The 20,743-nt window shown below is 40.2% G+C and overlaps 2 protein-coding genes across 3 annotated transcripts in view; both read left to right on the top strand.

Annotated features, from left to right (window-relative positions):
* Positions 1-6,334, top strand: part of SHC4 (SHC adaptor protein 4) — a 134,257-nt gene extending 127,923 nt beyond the window's left edge. For both annotated transcript variants that reach the window (XM_079914805.1, XM_079914804.1), the window contains one exon: positions 1,335-6,334. In XM_079914805.1, the coding sequence (XP_079770931.1) occupies positions 1,335-1,490 (156 nt within the window). In that variant the 3' untranslated portion in view covers positions 1,491-6,334. The remainder of the gene's footprint in view (positions 1-1,334) is intronic.
* Positions 6,335-18,002: 11,668 nt separating this feature from the next.
* The window catches only part of CEP152 (centrosomal protein 152), a gene marked incomplete at its 3' end in the record, with an annotated part of 86,707 nt that continues 83,966 nt past the window's right edge, over positions 18,003-20,743 (top strand). Inside the window, exon 1 of the mRNA XM_079913595.1 lies at positions 18,003-18,164. Within this exon, the coding sequence (XP_079769721.1) occupies positions 18,078-18,164 (87 nt within the window). The 5' untranslated portion in view covers positions 18,003-18,077. The remainder of the gene's footprint in view (positions 18,165-20,743) is intronic.

The raw sequence follows: 20,743 nt of genomic DNA, 5'->3' as shown, positions 1-20,743 counted from the left end.
AAGAAGATATACAGATTGCCAACAAACACACGTAAGGATGTTCAACATCACTAATCGTTAGAGAAATGCAAATCAAAACTACAATGAGATATCATCTCACACCGGTCAGAATGGCCATCATCAAAAGATCTACAAACAATAAATGCTGGAGAGGGTGTGGAGAAAAGGGAACCATCTTGCACTATTGGTGGGAATGTAAATTTATACAGCCACTATGCAGAACAGTATGGAGGCCTTAAAAAACTGAAACTAGAAGTACCATACGACCCAGCAATTCCACTACTGGGCATATATCCTGAGAAAACCATAATTTAAAAAGAGTCATGTACCATAGTGTTCATTGGAGCTCTATTTACAATAGCCAGGACATGGAAGCAACCTAAGTGTCCATCGACAGATGAATGGATAAGATACAGAAGATGTGGCAGATATATACAGTGGAATATTACTCTGCCATAAAAAGAAACGAAACTGAGTTATTTGTAGTGAGGTAGATGGACCTAAAGACTGTCATATAGAGTGAAGTAAGTCAGAAAGAGAAAAACAAATACCATATGATAGCACATATATATGGAATCTAAAAAAAAAAATGGTTCTGAAGAACCTCGGACAGGAATAAAGATGCAGACACAGAGAATGGACTTGAGGACATGGGGAGGGGGAAGGGTAAGCTGGAACGAAGTGAGAGAGTGGCATGGATATATATACACTACCAAATGTAAAATAGCTAGTGGAAAGCAGCCGCATAGCACAGGGAGATCAGATCGGTGCTCTGTGACCACCTAGAGGTGTGGGATAGGGAGGGTGGGAGGGAGACACAAGAGGGAGATATGGGGATACATGTATATATATAACTGATTCACTTTGTTATACAGCAGAAACTAACGCACCATTGTAAAGCAATTATACTCCAATAAACTGTAACTGGGGGGACTTTCCTGGTGGTCCAGTGGTTAAGACCTTGCCTTCCAATGCAGGCAGGTGTGGGTTCGATCCCTGGTCAGAGAGCTAAGATTCCACATGCCTCGGGGCCAAAAAAAAAAAAAAAGAGGAAATATAAAACAAAAGCAATATTGTAACAAATTCAATAAAGACTTTAAAAATGGTCCACATCAAACGAAAAAAAATCTTAACAAAAAATAAATTAAACAAAAATGCAATTGGGAATGAGAAAATTGTTTACTAAGGGATCCAGAATTGAAAAGTATCTTTATTTTTCTTTATTCAGCAGTTACCTCATTCAAGGATATGTCTGTTTTTACCCTATGATTGTTTATGCCTTTCAGGAGAACCATTATCATTTAACCTAAATACATTTGTATTTCCTTTTCAAGGTGAGGACCAAGGATCATGTATTTGATAATGTTGGCCACCTTATCAGATACCACATGGATAATAGTTTGCCAATCATCTCTTCTGGAAGCGAAGTAAGCCTTAAACAACCAGTGAGAAAAGATAATAATCCAGTACTTTTGCATTCCAACAAATGACAGTATGGAAGTACCATCACACTGATACTTCAGGAAAGTCCATTTTGTATTAGGACACAAAAATAATTCACACTTGGTTTCTAGATAAATTAGAGCACAAACTGCGAAGCGTATCTTTCTGAGACCATCGTGGACTAAGTCCTTTATAAAACAAAGAACTAACAAAAATTGATCTTCAGAAAGTGAAAATCAGAAAAGGGGAAGAGGATGGGTCCCTTTGAAAAGAAAGTATACATATGCACGGATGTCACTTTTTAAGGCCATATTGCATTGATAACAAGCTAAAAAAAGCACAATTAAAATTTCACGTGCTGAAGACAACTTGAATGAACTGCTGGGGCAGTGGTATGTGCCTTTCAACTTGATAATTTGGGGACATTTTCATATTGGGGAGATTAGTTCTAAATGTCTTCATATTCTATAACTATAAAAACATTTGCCAAAAAAGTTTTTCCTTGTTATAAAAATAAGAAGCCATTTGCTTAATAGTTATTGACTTTACTACATTTTCTGTTTGGTAACACTTTCACCTCAGTGTTAAAATAAATTTGACATTGAATTTGGACTGTGTCTATACCAGTGGAATCAAATCAAGGGCCACTGAAAGCATTGGTCGGTTTCATTGGTCTGTCCCATTTGCTGTTTAAAGGGCTGGAGCCCAAATGTTTTGTCCTAGTATTTCTCAATCTTTGCTATTTGGACTGTTTGTATGCAACATATGACAAACTAAAGAAGCCAAATCTATGTCATTTCTGATTTCATTGTATTTCTCCCTCCTTGCCTCTCCCCCTCACCCTTCCCCCCAAAAAAGAGCTCATGAGTGCATGGATTTAAAAGATGGCAAACAAACCAGTGTTCTTCATATTCAGTCTCCAAATTGGTTCCATTCTTATTTAAAGCACCGAATTTATTTTAAAGTATGGGGAAATATCCCCTTGATTGGTGGTGACTGAATCATAGGCCCTCATCTACATGTATCCTTAGCACCTTTTCTAGATATGACCAGGCAGAATGTACCAGGGAGAAAACACTGAATGAAACAATTGGAGAGGTTTGACACATGCAGGCACACTTGGTAAACCAACGATGTAATGAAGCGTTGTGTAAGCAAAAGCACTGGACTGGGCCTCATTGTGACCTTGAGCAACTTGCTGAACCTGTCTGGACTCCAGTTTCCTTGTCTATAAAATGAGGGAGCTGGGCTAGGTGAATTCATAGGTCCATTTCAGCCCTAACATAATATGAATTTATAAAAGGCAGATTTTTCATTTATTAGGGGTCAGTGTTGATACCCAGTCTGTATAATTAAGCTTGAAACTGCAACTTTTTCCTTTAGTCTGTGTCTGTGCTCATTGAGATCATCATTCAGATAGCAGAGATCTGGAGGCTTTCAGTCAAAAGCACTGAAACTTTGGAAAAATATAAGTGATGGTAGTAGAAGTAGATTTGGTTATTTTGAGTGGCAGAAAACGGCTTCGGTCTCAGCCCTCTACCTGCCTTTGCATATAGAGATATGGCCATTATTTTAGAGTTTTTTGTGTTTATTTTTTTTTATCTTGAGTTATCTGGACAATTGCCTTAATTCCACTTCACTTTGGATGTGTAGATACAACTTAATCTTTGTAATTGTGAAACGTTTGCTAAGTTTTAAGTAAAACGAGAGAAACTTCTTTCACAGAGAAATCATCAGAAACCAAGCACACTGAACTCTAGTATTTTTATGTGAAGGTTTATGCTTTTAATTTACTTTTACTGCCATTGGCTTCTTAGATAGGTTTGTTTCCTTTTATACAACTAGGAAATAATGTATGTTTCCTCAATTTTGCATACACTGTAGTTCTTGATTATTTGTCCTCGTAAAGGGGATGAGCATGGGTGTAAATCAGCGAAGTCTATGGGTGATCTTATTATCTTAACAGAGACAGAGCAGGGCTGTGGTCTCATTCTGGTTGAGCAGAGTGATAACTGGGTGGCCAGAAGAAGTTCTTGATAGAAGATGATGCAAAGAGTATAGCTGGCGTGAGCAGGACACATAGATGGTCAGTGTTTGACTGTAACGGTGTGGTAGTTGGATGAGCAAACACCACACTTGCAACAACGGGCACAGTTAAAGGGAAACAACAAAAGAAGTGTTTGCCTGCATGCTCTTTTAATGTCACATCCTTATCTTCATCTGTCTTAAGGTGGAAATCCATTTGCATATAAATACCTGTAAACAACTTAAAAAAAATAAATGGTTATTGCTTTGTGATGACTGACAGTATATGTCTGTTGTTTGGGATTTGGAAAATTTATCGTCTGTAGGATGTATCAGGGTCCTGACAGGAAACAGCTGGCTCACTTAAATTAGGTGACTAGAGGAGAGTTTGATAAAGGGACTATTGACAAAGGTGTGGGCGAAGTATGGAGAAGCCACAAGGGAGGATGCAGTGGTCTTCAACCAGTGAAGGAGTAGGGGAGGGAGCAGTAACAGAATCTGGTGGGAGAGCTGTGTGAAAGGGCTGCCTTTTAGGAGCTGTGGCCTACAGAGGAGGCACTTAACCAGCCCTGGGGACTCCACTGGGAGGAGGCTAAGGGGCATTGTGCTCAGTGGACGAAGGATAGCCTTTCAGCAAATGATGCTGGAGCAGCGATACATCTGTAGGCAAAAGAATGAACCTCACACTTTATGTAAACATTAGCTCAAATGGATTATGGACTTAAGTGTGAAATGTAAAACTGTGATAACTTTTAGGAAAGAACAACATAGAGGAAAGTCTTTAGGATATAAGGCAAGGCAAAGAGTCCTTAGACATGATCTGTTAAAGGAAAAACTGGTATGTTGTACTTCATCAAAAGTACACATTTTTGGGAATTCCTGGTGGTCCAGTGGTTAGGACTTTGCACTCTCACTTCTGAGGGCCTGGGTTCAATCCCTGGTTGGGGTACAAGCCAAAAAAAAAAAAAAAAGAGAGAGAGAGAGAGAAAAAAATACAAATTTTTGATCTGTGAAAGCTCTGATAAGAGGATGAAGGACAAGCTGTGGACTGGGAGGAAATATTTGCACACCAAATGTCTAGAATAAATAAAAAGCTCTTAAAACTCAACATAAAAATTCGACTTAGAAAATGGGCAAAAAACATGCATAGACATTTCACTGAAGGTATACAGATGGCAAAAAGCAGGTGAAAATATATTCAACATCATTAGCCAGTAGGGAAATGCAAATTAAAACCACAATCAGCTATTACTACACACATAACAGAACGAGTAAATGAAAAATAATGACAACACTAAATGTTGGCTAGGATGAGAAGAAAGTAGATCACACATACATTCCTGGGGAGACTGTAAAATAGTGGAGCCAGTCCGAAAAGCAGTTTGGTAGTTTATTAAAAAAGTAAACATGCAACTGTAAACATTCAACCCAACAATTGTATTCCCGTGCATTGATCACAGAGAACTTAAAACTTACGTTCACACAAAAACTTGTACAGGAGTGTTTATAGTAGCGCTGTTTGTAATGACCTAAAACTGGAAAAGTCTTCAATGTTCCTTCGGTGTGTGAATGTTATACAAACTGTGGTACATCCGTACCATGGACTACTACTCAGCAGTAAAAAAGAATGGGATGATGAGATGCTGATACAACCACTTAGATGATCTTCAGAGAATATGCAGAGCAAAAACAAGCTAATCCCAAAAGGTTATATACCATAAAACTACAGTTATATAACATTCTTGAAATGTTGTTTCTATAAAATTATTGAAATGGAGAACAGATTAAGGAAGGAGTCAGTAGGAGAGAGGGACGTGAGTACAGTTGTAGAAGAGCAACATGAGGGATCCTTGTGTGATTGAATTGTTTTGAATCTTGACTGTATCAATGTGGATATCTTGGTCGTGTTACTGTACTACGGTTTTGTGAGGTGTTATCATTGGTGGAAGCTGGGTAAAGCTCACAGGAGATGTCCCTGTGTTATTTCTTGCAATCACATGTGAATCTACAATTTTCTGAAAATAAAAAGTTTAAGTTCAAACAAGTTGGGAGGTAAAAGTTAGATATGGCAAGAGATTTTAAGAAGATTGCCACTTTAACCCCTGGCAGAATCACCGATCTACTAAATCCACCGAACATGGTGGTTGGCTCATCTTCGCAGTCCCAGGTCCCATCCTTCTAGCACTAGGAGGGGCCATGTGGCTGAGCTGCATGAGAACACCTTCATTACCTACTCAAATGTAAATGTTTGATGGCATCTCCAAAGGTACATTGATAAGATCAAAGGGTGGCAAACATAGACGGTCAGCTCTGTACAGACCCCCTCAGATCCGCTCAGCCAATTCTGTGTGTTTTGCTCCTAACTCCCTGCACAGGTGACTGTTGATTCTAAGGACAACCTCAGGCTAGGGGAGCTGCTTTGGGTTACCAAGAGCCAGAAGTGCCCATGGACTTCCTCTTCCCCTTCCCTGGTGCAGGAACAGGAAGGCTCAAATTGCCCCATCCTGATTACGCTCCGGAGCTCCCTGTAGGGTCAAGTTGGGGCCAGCACTTCTCCTGAAAACATATCCCTGCCTGGCTTCTTCCCCTTCCCTGTCCAGCTTCCTCACTCCCTAACAGCTTGCTCAGGGAAGCCCTTCCTTAGTAAATCATTTGCACTCATTTTCATCCCAAAGTTCACTTCTGGGAACCTGACCAAAGATAGAAGAATATCAAATAACTTTAAACATGTATCCCATTACTGGACAATAATATCTAAGTGTTCAAATACATTAACATTTTAAATAAATCCTATAATTTCTTATAAATGGTATCATTATGTTGTATTTTGTTAATATCCATTGAACATGTTATGTAAGCATATAAAGTACACACCAGTTTTATAATCTTGTCTTGGTACTTCTTTCTTTCCTTTTTAATCTACTGTTTCAAGAAGCAGAAGCAGAGTGTGGCATCTGGGAGGGTCTGCATTCCATGTTCAAATATAATTTTTGCAGCTTTGGATCTTTATCAAACGGTCATCATCACTTTTCTAATAGCTTTTACTGGTTTTCTGATTAAAAACCTTGATGCTATGGAAACTCGTAAGCATTAAATCCAGGCAATTGGCTCTCACACTTTTGGCCGGAGAGCATTGAAGAGGCAAAAAGACTATTGTCCCACATACCTTTCATCCCCCAACTCCTTCTTTTTCTTGTCGTGAAAAATATGACGCAGTGACGATAAAGAACTAGAGAGGAACAACAGGAATTGTTTACTCACTTTTAGGGGAGGAATATGATACTGTTCCTATGATTTTATATTCCAAAATACTGCCCTATACATTTTTCAAAAAATGAGTAATTTTATCACTTGCCTTGATAATACATTGTTAGTTACTTAAATAGAATAAATTAATAGCCAACACATTTCAATAAAGCATAAGCAAAGTTCAGAGGAATTATAAATTGACTTTAGTAATAGATTACTAGTGACAAAAATTGAACCTCAACTTGGATATTAAAGTCGTTATAGGAAAAGTGTAAATTCATATATTAAAGCAGTTAACACTATGTGCAGTTAGGTTAACCAAACTCACAACAAACTTAATTGGTATCAATGGTGCCAAGCAAAGCTGGTTTATAATTAAGAAGCAGGAATAACACGTCTTAAAAACCATGACTTCCTGGGAATGGTGCTATTAACATCTCTCTCCCAAAAGTGGGAATTTCAGTTATCTTCAAGTGTGCATGAGCAGGAACTTTACAATGTTGCACATAGAAATGATGAATAATCCTTCTTCGTAAACTTAAATAACATGCTAACTTTAATTTACAAATTCTAAACATTAGTAGCCCCTAACATCTTACTTGGTAGATTCCTATTAGGTAAACCTTAGCTGTATGTAAAAATAAAAACCTATAAAATTGCAAGTTATTTTCCCATGATAACTGGAGAAACGACTTGTGTGTTTGTGTCATGTAATGACCCATCAGGAATATCCTTAAGGTCCATCAGTAGGCCATGGATCATGTTTGGAGAATCACTGGTCTAGACTTTTCAAATATAATCTGTCACAAATGCATCTTAGTCATAAACATTTGGTTGCGAAGAACGGAAACCCACCTGTATTAATTTCCTAGGGCTGCCTCAACAAAGTACCACAAACTAGCTTAAAACAGCAGAATTTTATTCTCTCACAGTTCTGGAGGCTAGAAGTCTGAAAATAACGAGTTGATAGGACCATGCTTCCTCAGAATGCTCCAGGGAAGAATCCCTTGCCAGTTTCTGGTGGCCCTGGATGTTCCTTGGCTTGTAGCAATGTAACTCCAGTTTGTTCCTCTGTCTCCACGTGGCTGTCTTCTCCTTGCATGTCTTTCTGTGTCCTTTCCTCTTCTTTTAAGGACACCAGTCATTAGATTTAGAGCCCATCCTCATCCAATATGACCTCATATTAACTAATTACATTTGCAAAGACTCTATTTCCAAATAAAGTCACATTCTGAGTTCTGGGTGGACATGAAATTTGGGGGAACGCTATTCCACCCCTTACAAGCTTATTCAAGTAAAAAGATGTTTTAAAGTTCAGATTATCACAGAACCAAGGAAAAGATGAACTGTCAGGCTTCATAAAGCACAGGAACCGGGCAGATCCATGGCTCTGAGTGGCAGAAGTTCATGATCGTCATCTGTGTTCCACCATATACATGACACAGCTATGGAAGAAGCATATTTCCCATAAAATACAGAAAATGTAATAAAAATCTGCTTCTGTAGGGTTACCACTTGACCCAGTTTCATGGAGTCATTTCTGTTATCTGGGAAGGGAATATGATTGGTGCAGCTTGGGTCTGGTGCTCACTTTTGACCCAATCAGGTATGGCCAGGTCTTTGAGTGGTGGGGAGGTGATGGTGGTGAGGTCATAGTGGCTGAGGGCAGGTGTAGATTCTGTGATAAGTAGCTTAATCAGGGAAGGCATTTTGACACTTTATGTCATTATTAAGCCCCTAGAACAGTGCTTGGTACAAACTAGATGCTCAAAAAATACTATTGAATATACAACAAATAATGGTTTGATATTCCTCAAATAACACTGTTAAATAGTGTTTCTACATTTTTAAAGCTCTTTCACACAATCTTATTTCATCCTTTTTACAATCCTGCAAAGCAGTTATTATCACTCCTATTTTCAAATAAGACTTTGCTCCACAGAAGGATTAAATAAATTGTGGACAAAAGCTAGTAGGTAGGAGAGCTGGAACTTGAACTCAGATCTTCTTTAAGTTCAGTGCTTTTTTGAGGATAGCACTCCTTATTACAGGATGGCATTGCTTTGACCTGATAGCTCTGACACCAAAGAGAAGGTAGGAAAAGGAAGGAATGAGGGCTTAGCTGCACCTTTATAAATGATCTGAATGGGAGGGACCACATCTCAACAACAGGCATTTCCCCTTGAAATGTAAATGAGTCTGGTAGAGATAGCCCCTCCCAGCTCACAGATGTGTCAAAAATGCAGGATAAACATTGACCCAACATTCTACAAATAATCTTTCCAGCCTTCAACGTCTTTGGCAGTTTTTCCCTCTCTTTCCGCATTTGTCTTTATTACCCCAGGATGCCTCTGTGTGCTTGTGTTTCTCTGGATGTAAGTTCATTCCTTGTGCGTTTCCATACCTTACCTGTGTAGCACGCCTTTCCCATCCCTCCAGGCTTCAAGCTCTTCTATTGGCTATCTTGTCCCAGCCTACTTCTCCAATCTTATCTCTAAATACAAGAATCCTTTACTTTTGCTTCATATTGCAATCACTCTTGCTAATCAACCTGCCTGTTGACTCTTCCTCTTTTTCCAGGAACTTTCCCTGAGAGATCCTTCCTTACATGTTCACTTTTCCCCAGAATTATTACTATCTACTCATATTGCATGTAGTAAACTACTTTTTTGTGTGTTATCATTTCTCTTTTTATGTAAGCATCTTGCACCTCAGAGTGTGGGTGCCTCGCTGGCAGGGGTCCTGCCTCTCACTTTATATATCAAGCACCTAGAGCAGGAATTAAACACGATAGGCAGTCAAGAAATTTTCATTGATTATAATATGTCCATAACTCCACTCAAATCCATTTTTAAAAAAGGCAAGGGGCTCTGATTTATTTTTTATTTTGATTTATTCTATTTTTTTGTGACTTAGGTGCTTAAGTCTCACTTATATTTTATATATAGTGATGAGCTCTGGATTTAGAGATAAAGGAGCTGGGTTCAAAATTCTGTCTCTGTCTCACATTAACTGTGTACCCTTGGACACTTTTATTATTATTATTTATTCATCAGTTTCTTACACTGTAAAATGGGATCCTAATACCGGTACTAGCCCCTCACAGGGTTGTTGTGAGGAAAAGTGAGCTAGTGTCTGTGAAAAAACTTACCCACGTCTAAAGCACTATGTAAGGGGTTATAAACACTGTCTCCTCATGTGCTTTCCTGCCTTAACATCTTTTCTTTTTTCTTTCATCTCTCTAATAAACAGTCGTTTGTGGGCAGCGATCATTTAGCATTCTTGCTGCAGCATTTCATCTTAACCCTTAGCACAGGACGCTACTCGCAGCTTGCTGATGGGCTGCCATGAGACGTGGAAAGCCCATAAGCCTAGTTCTCACTAACAGACACCTTGGCTCAGATTTCAACAACTGCCGTTTACCTGAATGCTTTTTATTTGCTTTTTCTGGCACAAAGAGCTTTCATTTTATTTGTTGGTTCATTCATTTACTCATTTATCAAGTTTGTTTTGAGTGCCTACCAAGGGCCACAAAGCAAGGTAAGTGCCTTAAGATATTGACGTTGGACTGAGTGAAACATTCACATAGCAACTAGTTATATAGTAGATAACAAGGATTATAATAAGACATGTACACTGTGTCCAAAGGGGGGAAAGATCATTTCTACCAAGGGAGGGAGGTGTGTGTCATGAAAGGCTTCAGAGGAGGTGCTCATCTATCTTGAAGACTGAGTAGCTGGGGAAGTTAAGTGGGGCAATTAATACAGGTGAAAGAAATAGCTTGAGCAAAACAAAAGCACTCTGGGAACCAAGGGCAGCTGGGTCAGAGATTTCACTCATCTGTTGCTCTGGGTTGAGTATCTAATGTGTGCCAGACCCTTATGCTTAGTGGATGGGGTTATAGGGGTCAGTGTAGGGGTGGGATGGTGAGGTAGCAAATGAAAGCTAGCCAGATTGTGAACAACCTTTAACAACCCTTTTACTCCATAGTAATATATATGGGAAAGGGTTAAGAGGATGTACTACCAACTCCTTGATATTCACTGGAACCCTTTTACCCCAGGAAGGTAGATACAATAATTGACTTTACCGCAGACTGAGCAGTTCTGTCCTAAAGGACAGGTTAACATATACCAGAGTGACAGGAACATTCGCACTCGAGGAAATTCAAGTAGTGAATAAACATGCAGAGAATGTGTCATCTCATCAGTAATTAAAGAAACACATTCAAACAAGGCGGGACCTAGTAAGCAAGAAGACAAAGTGAAACGACCTCTAAGGCTGTTAAGGTGATGGGGAAGCAGGCACCTTAGAGAATCAGAAGGGCAAATACAAAAACCTCCAAGGTGGGTTCGTTGGGGAAAGTGAGGGATTCAATGTGCTGCAGCTGAGAACTGGGATTTAGGAGTGGAGAGCGCAGGGGGCACGAGTCACTGCACTAGGTGGTGAGGGGAGGGGCAAGGAGTTCGGGCAAAACCGGTTCATCCTAGGAAAGGGCAGGAGGCCAGGTGCTTGGGTGTCTCTATGCAATCGATAGGCCCTCCCCCTCTAGAGTCAACCCTTCCGTAATTGGCTCACGGATTCACCAATGGGCACACAGGAGGAACTTCCCGCCACCTCTGGCGCCCGCTTTTAAACAGCCGTATAGTATTTGCAACTGCAGGAGGACTTCTCAACCTAGCTTGAGAAAGGCGGAGACTTCCGCCTCTACGCCCTGCCCCAAGCCGGCATGGCCCCGCCCACCAGGCCCGCTTCTAACCAGCGATTGAGGGAGTCGGCTGCTCCTCAATGGCCTCGGGGTTCCGTGGGTTCAGTTGTGACTAGGACGGAGCTAGCGGGTTGGAGCCTGGGTGAGGGGTTTGCTAGACGTTGGCTTTCGGCGGGAGCTAGGGTGTCTCCGCGGTGACAGCATCCGTGGCCTCCGGTGAGTTTCGCTTCTTGGCTGGGCTTGGGGCTGGGATAGGAGGAGGTGCGGGGTCCTTGGGATTCTGGCTGAGGCTTCCCGGAGGACTGACCCGTCCCCTCCCCAAATCCCGCGGTGGGGGACTGCTTGCGGGTGGCGGGGCTCCGCCTTTGACTTTGAAGTGTCATCCAGACCCCAAGATCCTACTTAGAAGTGACGTCTGGGAAGCCCTCTTCGCCTCCTCCAGGCCGCTAGGGTAACGCTGAGACCCGACCCCGGGGCCCCCCGCCGTGGTCACCCTGGCGCCATGCCAGGCTCACAGTGGGTGCTCTGTACACGTGTGTTGACGGAGTGCATGTAACGCTGGCAGCCCAAGCCAGCAGCCCCAGGCCTCCTGGGCTCCGTGCAGCCTGGGTACCTGTTTGCTGTGCCATAGTTGACGCCAAACGGAGTTCCTTGGTAGGGCCCTGGGTTTATCTTCGTTCAACCTGTGGTTGCCTGCTTGCTGCATCCTCTGGGCACCCTGAATGTATTTGTCCAAGCTGCTGTCCTTAGCACTGATCACAGATTATTGTCATCCTTTGTTTTTATGTGTGTTTCTTTCCCTTCACCAAATCCTGATGAACTTTGTAATCTTGAACAGTGCTTGGCAAGTAATTGTTAAATGAATAAATAGGCTTCCTAAGCCTGGTATTGCAAGTCTGAAACAGGCTAGTGTGCTCTGGCTATTTCCATTCTAGAAAGGAAGCTAGCATGTAAGCAAGTAAGTAGAATTTCCTAACTCTCAGGGCGCTTAAAGACGCTTTTGTGGCACTTAGCCTTTTCTGTCTTACAGTCATGAACTTGAGTGTGATTTAAGCTGAATTTCACCTTATCCTTCACAATGCATGACAATTTATATGCACCTCCTAGATGTGAATGCACTCAACTAAATGAGAGGCTGAAATTGAAGGTATAAGAAAAGTATAAGAAATATAGCCTGAAAGTACCAAAGAATGACTAATTTCATGGGGGGAGGGCATCTTGAAGAAAGTGGCATTTTCATCCTAGAAAAGATTGCAATATTTGAAGGAAAGTTTCCCACACACTGCATATTCACCTTTTCTCAGATATACTGAATGCTGTTTATTCCTTTAACCTCTTTGGTAGCCGGCAGACTTCTATTCATGAGTAACATGTCATGATAAAAACAGAACTAAGATGTATTGATTGGTACACAGTGCTAAGCGCTTCATGTACATTAGTCTTGTGAATCCTCGTAACCAATCTTTGGTGCAGGTACTGTTTTTTACCCCCATTTTATTAATGAAGAAATGGAAACAGTTGTGCAAGTTTACACAGCTGTTAAGCAGGAGAGCCAGAACTGAGCCCAGGTTGTCTGAATGAGTGCCCTCATTCTTAACCACTTAACAGCCACATTGTATCCTTTAAGATCTGTTTCTGAAGTCTTTCTGTGAAACTTCTTTCAGCCTTATTTTCCTCTTAGCATAGTTAATTTGTACTTTGTACTTTCCTCTATTACAGAATGTATTACAAGGTATCATTTAACTATTAATTCATATCATTGTTTCCCTAAGGGACTGTAAGCTTCCCATGGCTGGTAGCATGTCTTAGATACATATAGGCTATAACCTGGCCCACAGTAGGTGCTCAGTAAAATTTTTATTGAAATAATAAATCTGTAGAGAGCAACATGAATGTATTATATTTATTCAACAAATATTGGTGTGTGCAAAGGGTGGGGGAGATACATTTAAATTCTGCCCCCAGAGTGCTTATAGGCTATTAGATGAGGCAAAAACAATGCTACTTTTGCTTTCTAATGTTTTGGCCAATTAAACACACATTGGTCTTTCTCATTGCAAGGAGGGCAACAAAATGCGACAACAAAATGAGTAATGAGTGGGTCATATGACAGAACATAGCCTTGTAAGTAGGTTCAGAAAAAGTTATCTATCTAGGAAGAAAGTATTAACCATCTTGCTATTAAAAAAAAAAGCATACTGTACACTTATTCTGCATCTTGATTTTTTAAATAGTCAATATATATAGAGATATTTCATTATTTTTACTAGTGACTCAGTATTGCCAATTTATTCAAAAGTACTTTTACTAGGGAAAATGTTCTTTTTCAATATATTAATATTGACAGTTCTCAAGATGGTTTTCCCAATTCATACTTTCATCAGCAATTCATGAGGATGCCTGTTTCCTATAAAATAGCCACCACTAGGGCTTCCCTGGTGGCCCAGTGGTTAAGAATACGGCTGCCAATGCAGGAGACACGGGTTCGAGCCCTGGTACGGGAAGATCCCACATGCCGTGGAGCAACTAAGCCCCTGTGCCACAACTACTGAGCCTGCGCTCTAGAGCCTACGAGCCACAACTACTGAGCTTGCATGCCACAACTACTGAAGCCCGTGTGCCTAGAGCCAGTGCTCCGCAACAAGAGAAGCCACAGCAGTAAGCCCGCGCACCACAACGAAGAGTAGCCCGCAACTAGAGAAAAGCCCGCATGCAGCAACAAAGACCCAATGCAGCCAGAAATAAATAAAATAATTAAAAAAAATAGCCACCACTAGCTATTATCATGTGTTTTTTTTTAATTTAGTGGTTGAAAATCATATTTCATTGTTTAAATGGCGCTTTGAATTCTTTGTGAGATTAAGCATCTTTTCAAGTTCGTTGAGCATTTGCATTTCTTTTTTTTTTAATGAAATGTATCAGTTGCCCATTTTAAATTGAGTTGTCTTTTTCTCATTTCTTTGTGAGAATTGTATATTGGGACTTTCTCTTGTGTTTTGCAAGTCTCTTATTATTATTTTACCCTTTGATGATGTTTTTTTTATACATAATATTTGACTTGCTAATGATTGTTTTGGCCATATACAGTTTCTTTTTGTATGTGTGTATAAGTTTCCGTCAAGTTTTTCCTTTATGGCTTCTGGGTTTATTATCTTGCTAGTTTTTTCTTTTAAATTTAAGCAGCCTGTTTTATTGTTCTGAATATTATAGTAAAGTCTCTGATAGCAGTAATCAGTAGCGATTAATAAGCAGAAGAAAAGCATTAGCTTTTATTTTAAATTTTAGTTAAATACTAATTACCTTTTTAGTCTCCCTCTTTGTTTTTTAAGCCACAGTAAGTTTATCAAATTTCCCTTAATGCCTAAAATAATTTCTTATGGTCTCAGGTAATTTGCACTTTTCAGAAGGAAAGCTAATGTGTACCCTTTCCTCCCAGTGGAGAGAGTTTGTTCTTTCAGATATTTTCAGATTTCTTCTTTAATGACATGGTTTGGATTTAAAATGCCATTCAAAAAAAAGATAGTTTTGTCTTTTACATTTTCTTCACATAAAAATGAAAATAGGGAATTCCCTGGCGGTCCAGTGGTTAAGACTCCGCACTTTCACTGCTAAGGGCCTGGCTTCAATCCCTGGTTTGGGAACTAAGATCCTGCATGCTGTGCAGCCAAAAAAAGAGAAAACTAGACTTTATTAAAAAAAAATGAAAACACCTTGTAGAATTCATTATTCTCTATCTGAGAAAAAGTAGTTCTTTATTTAGAATAACTATTTAGCAATAAGCTCTTATAAATCTTAATGTTCTTTTTCAGTATTCAACAGGAATTGATGGATGGCAGATTGGTGAAGTGTTGGGAAAAAAAAACAACCCTCCCTCCTTTTACTTAATAAAAGGGAAATTAACCCAAATTCCCTATTCTGGCTTTAACTATAAAATTCAGGGAAAGGTGGAAAATGTCATAAGAATTAGAAGCAGGAAAGATTATTTCTGCCTGGAGAATTCAGGGATATCCTTAAGGTCCAGCTTAATTGCCTTTCTTTTCAGGAGCAAGCATTTACATGGGCTTGTATTTTCATAATCTATAGATTCTATAGACTTGATGTTCACTTGAAGTAGTGAAAAAACCCTAGAGACATGAGCTTGTGTTACTGTTTTTCCCTCACCATTTCAGCTACATTGTAGGCTCTTTACCATATTCAGGTATCCATCTTATGCTGGTATACAGGAGGTTTCTTGTAGCTGCTGGGTGGAGACAAGGTTTAGAGTCCCCAAGCCTCTCTATTTCACCTCTCAGTGAAGGAGTGCGTGTGTCCCTTCCTCCATGTAGCCCTGGCACAAGAATAGAAAGGAGCAGGTCTGGTCTAAGAAGCAGAGGCTGGAAGGGTTTCATTGATGTGAGGAGTCTGAATTCATAGAATTAAAAGGGATGGGTTGGGTGTAGGGAGCGATCAGAGAGGGGAGGGATAAAGAAGGTGGACTGCAAATTAGAGTTTGGCCGAGAAACAGTCCTTGTAAAACAAACTAAAACTTATGGGGATTTTCAGCATTGAAATTCATATTTGTGTTAATCTGTAATACCATATTTCATCTATTATAATGTGCACATTTTCTTTTCACTTTTGTTTTTTGCCGCTCCGTGTGGCTTGCAGGATCTTAATTCCCCGACTAGGGATTGAACCCAGGTCACGGCAGTGAAAGCGCCAAGTTCTAACCACTGGACCGCCTGGGAGCTCCCTTCTTTTCACATTTTAACATCTACAAAGAGGCTGCATTTTATTTTTTATTTTTATTTTTTTATTTTTTTTAAAGTTACCAGCCATACCTCCCAAGTATATTTATTTATTTTTTTAGCGGTACGCGGGCCTCTCACTGTTGTGGCGTCTCCGGTTGCGGAGCACAGGCTCTGGACGCGCAGGCTCAGCGGCCATGGCTCACGGGCCCAGCCGCTCCGCGGCATGTGGGATCCTCCCGGACCGGGGCACGAACCCGTGTTCCCTACATCGGCAGGCGGACTCTCAACCACTGCGCCACCAGGGAAGCCCAGAGGCTGCATTTTAAAGTTAATGATATGTCATGATTTAATTGGCCACATCTTTTTCTTAGTGGTACAGACCAGAACTGTGTCATACCATCAAGGGCACCTTAGAGCTGATGAAGAGGAATATCTTTTGATATAGAGCTATTGGCTTACATAAAAGTTTGTGATGTTAGTTCTCTACTGTCAACACGAGGGAGGTAAGTTCTTTATGGTAAAATATGTTTGGATTGCCAGGTGTATGCTTCTCATTCCACTTCCAGTTTAATGACATTTTAGAGCCTGAAAAGTGAGTGTATGATCTGTGGCCCAGCCTCACATCAAAGTGCATTTCATTGGCATGCACAAGAGTGGGCTGAATAGAGGACAGCATTAGGCTGTGTAATTGATGATGCTTGCCTATTTTTTTGTCAGGATTGTTCAGAGTTTTGAAATTCTGGGTAGTTTCTGTGTAGTGTCAGGATCCCTAAGTGTAATTCAAATCATCAGCAGTCTTTTGACCGTAAGTACTTGAAAACCCATTTCCTGCTGCTGCTTCTGCCACAGCAGTGACCATTCTCCAGGGAAGTCTTGCTGCTGCTTTGGGACAGTGTCATAGCTTCACATCCTTCACTTCTGTTTTTCCTGAGTATTTTTTTGCTAGAACTTGGTTTTATCAAGCTTAAGAGCAGGACATTTAACACATATCCATATATATATATATATTTTAAATTTATTTTTGGCTGTGTTGGATCTTCGTTACTGTGTGAGGGCTTTCTCTAGTTGCAGCGAGCGGGAGCTACTCTTCGTTGTGGTGCGCGGGCTTCTCATTCTGATGGCTTCTCTTGTTGCAGAGCACGGGCTCTAGGCGCACGGGCTTCAGTAGTTGTGGCATGCAGGCCCAGTAGTTGTGGCTGGTGGGCTCTAGAGCACAGGCTCAGTAGCTGTGGCGCATGGGCTTAGTTGTTTAGCAGCATGTGGGATATTCCTGGACCAGGGCTTGAACTTGTGTCCCCTGCATTGGCAGGCGGATTCTTAACCACTGCACCACCAGGAACGTCCTAACACATATTTTTGTTGTGTGTGCTCTGTGGAGTTTACTGGATTGTAAATGTTTTTTGGGGAGCAATCATTAACTCAGGATTTAGTGGCTCTCTTTCTGAAAAACATGACGTTTGGATTTGTGATATTCAGAAGATGAAGCAAGTTGTGGAGGATGCTACCTGTGCCATCTTTAATACATCAAATTAGAAACTTTGAGCGTATTCTTAAAATTTGTATGTTTTGGCATATTCCTGGTTCATCATTATTATCTTATTTTTGTGTGTGGACAAAAATCTTACTGTTTGAGTTATTCTTTCCAGACCACTAGAAAGGTCTAGTTGTAGGTTTATTAGCTTTGGGCATTTTCTCATTTTCATGAATTTCTGTCATAACAGCTATTTTCTGTGAATCATGATTAATTTGTAAGAACTTTCTTTATAGTTGGAATACTAACCATTTGTCATACGTTAGTTACATCTATCTTCTCCCCAGCTGCTCCTGTCTTTTTGTGTATGGCATCTCTTATGTAGTTTGGTCTGGGGAGATTTTCTGGGCTATTTAGAAACCAAACATCTTTCTGTTCCCGCAGGAGGACCATGTCACTAGACTTCGGCAGTGTGGCACTGCAGACGCAAAATGAAGACGAAGAATATGACAAAGAAGACTATGAAAGGGAGAAAGAGGTAAGTTATTCAGAAAAGGAATTCTAAACCCAATCTTAAACAATTTTATATCCTGACCAAAATTACATCATTTTGTGTCATTTTGAAGGATTTATGGTTCTTTTTATTCCCAAAGCCCCAAAACTTGATCAGCATCTGGACTTTTGAAAGGTAGATGAGTGGAATGCTTCCTTCTTTTGGACAAGAATGAAACATAACTGTGTACGACGCCCTAGATAGATGGTTAGATTGCTGAAGCGCTTTTCATTTAGGAGGTAGCGGTCGGTCTTGGGGCAGAGGCCTACTCGCATGGGCGAGCCCAGCAGGTTCCCTTGCTTCGGGTAGCCTGCATCCGCGTGGGGGCCGCCGGTGAACAAAATAACAGGCGAGTAAAGCAATCTGTGTGAGGGCTGATTTAGCACTGACAAACAACAGGGAGACAGGGTAAGGTGATAAGGCAACCAGCCAGGAACTGGTGAGGGAAGACCTCTCGGAGGAGGAAATGTTCGAGCTGAGCCTTGACTCACGAGAGGGAGCAGCCTCACAGAAGCCCGGGAAGGATGCCCTAGGCTCGGACACAACCAGTGTAAAGCCTGGAAGTAGGCAGCAGACCCTGCATATCTGTGAAGCAGCCAGAAGGCTGTGGTATCGGGACTGTGTGAGCGAGGGGTGAGTGGTGGAGGCGGGGAACAGGTGGTCTGGGCCCGGTCACGGCGCGTCAAGGGAGGGTGTTTGTATTTTATCCTAGGGGCAGTGGGAAGCCAGTGGAGGATTTTAAGCAGGGAAGTGCTATCTGACCGTATATTTGAAAGATCTTCCTGAATGCTGTGTTGTGCAACGAGATTACAGGAGAAAAGGAGTAAGGAGGAGATCATTTGTGTGTGTGTGTGTGTGTGTGTGTGTGTGTGTGTGTGTGTAACGAAATCCTTGGCCCAGTAGTAATAGTAGCAGCTGGTGGGAATCAACTTGCTTGTTATGATTGTTTTTAGTTTGAGTCAGATTTCTTGATTGACTGCGATAACAGGCTGCTTTTGCACTGAATGTTGCTGTGACCCATTTGTTTTTTCAGGTGTTTTAAAAATTTTTTAGTGAAATATAGTTGACTTACAATGTTGTGTTCATTTCAGTTGTACAGCAAAGAGATTCAGTTTTATATATATATATATATATATATATATATATATATATATTCTTTTTTAGGTTCTTTTCCATTATAGGTTATTACAAGATATTGAGTATAGTTCCATGTGTTACACAGTAGGTCCTTGTTGGTTGTCGATTTTATATAGTAGTGTATATGTGTTAATCCCAAACTCCTAATTTATCCCTCCCCCCTTTCCCCATTGGTAACCATAAGTTCTCTTTCTTTCTTTCTTTATTTTTAGGCCAATTCTGGGTGGCTTCTTTTTTTTTTTTCTCTCACACACACACACTGTATTTTATTTTTACAAGAGATAAATAGACTGACACCAAGCCTTGTAAATGGATGACCACAACAAAAGCAACGATTGCAAATACCAAACACGAAACACACTCATACTATGTCATAATATTGATATTCAGTCCAGGAATCCTCCACTGTAACAGCTCCTTTACTTTGCAGTGAAAATTGATTTGTATATTTTTTGCCTCTGAGTCCTTGTGGGATATTTTTTTTTTATTCAAACAGAAAGTCACAAAAGTTATCATCCTCATCAGTTCACTCAGTCCCATGTAATTAATTTTTTTTCATCTTGATCTGCTGTTAGCACTTTTATGAATTCATCAGTTTTCCGTTAGAGTTCTGAAAATGCTTATTCATTCAGTTCAGCAGTGTAGTCAGTTACCAGAAACCTGTACTTGTCAGAGTCTTTTCCATGAATTCCTTGAAGATGAAACCCTTTTATAGGAACATACTTGCAAAAGCATCAGAGTACACCCAGAACTGTCTGTAAATGACAAACGACTAAAAAATGACCACAGTTAAAGATTTGATGAAAGTTCATAATAATGCAATTGACAAAGAAATTTAGTTATTTCTGAGATATACATTTTAAAGTAATAACTAGAATTATGACTTATAACATTATACCAGAACATTTAAGATTTTTAGAAGTTTTATGTAATGTCTGAAACATTTATATTAACATATTTCATACAAATAACCCAAAGAAAGTTTAGTATTAGTTGTTTTTTTGGTTTGTTTGTTTTTTTATACTGCAGGTTCTTATTAGTCATCAATTTTATACACATCAGTGTATACATGTCAATCCCAATCACCCAATTCATCACACCACCATTCCCACCCCACCACGGTTTTCACCCCTTGGTGTCCATACATTTGTTCTCTACATCTCGGTCTCAACTCCTGCCCTGCAAACCGGTTCATCTGTACCACTTTTCTAGGTTCCACATACATGCGTTAATATACGATATTTGTTTTTCTCTTTCTGACTGACTTCACTCTGTATGACAGTTTCTAGATCCGTCCACATCTCAACAAATGACTCAATTTCGTTCCTTTTTATGGCTGAGTAATATTCCATTGTATATATGTACCTCAACTTCTTTATCCATTCCTCTGTCGATGGGCATTTAGGTTGCTTCCATGACCTGGCTAT

Source organism: Stenella coeruleoalba (genome assembly GCF_951394435.1).
Source record: "Stenella coeruleoalba genome assembly, chromosome: 2".
In the NCBI taxonomy this organism is placed as follows: domain Eukaryota; kingdom Metazoa; phylum Chordata; class Mammalia; order Artiodactyla; family Delphinidae; genus Stenella; species Stenella coeruleoalba.
Note: the sequence above shows the minus strand (reverse complement) of the source record. Positions and strands in the feature narration are given on the sequence as shown.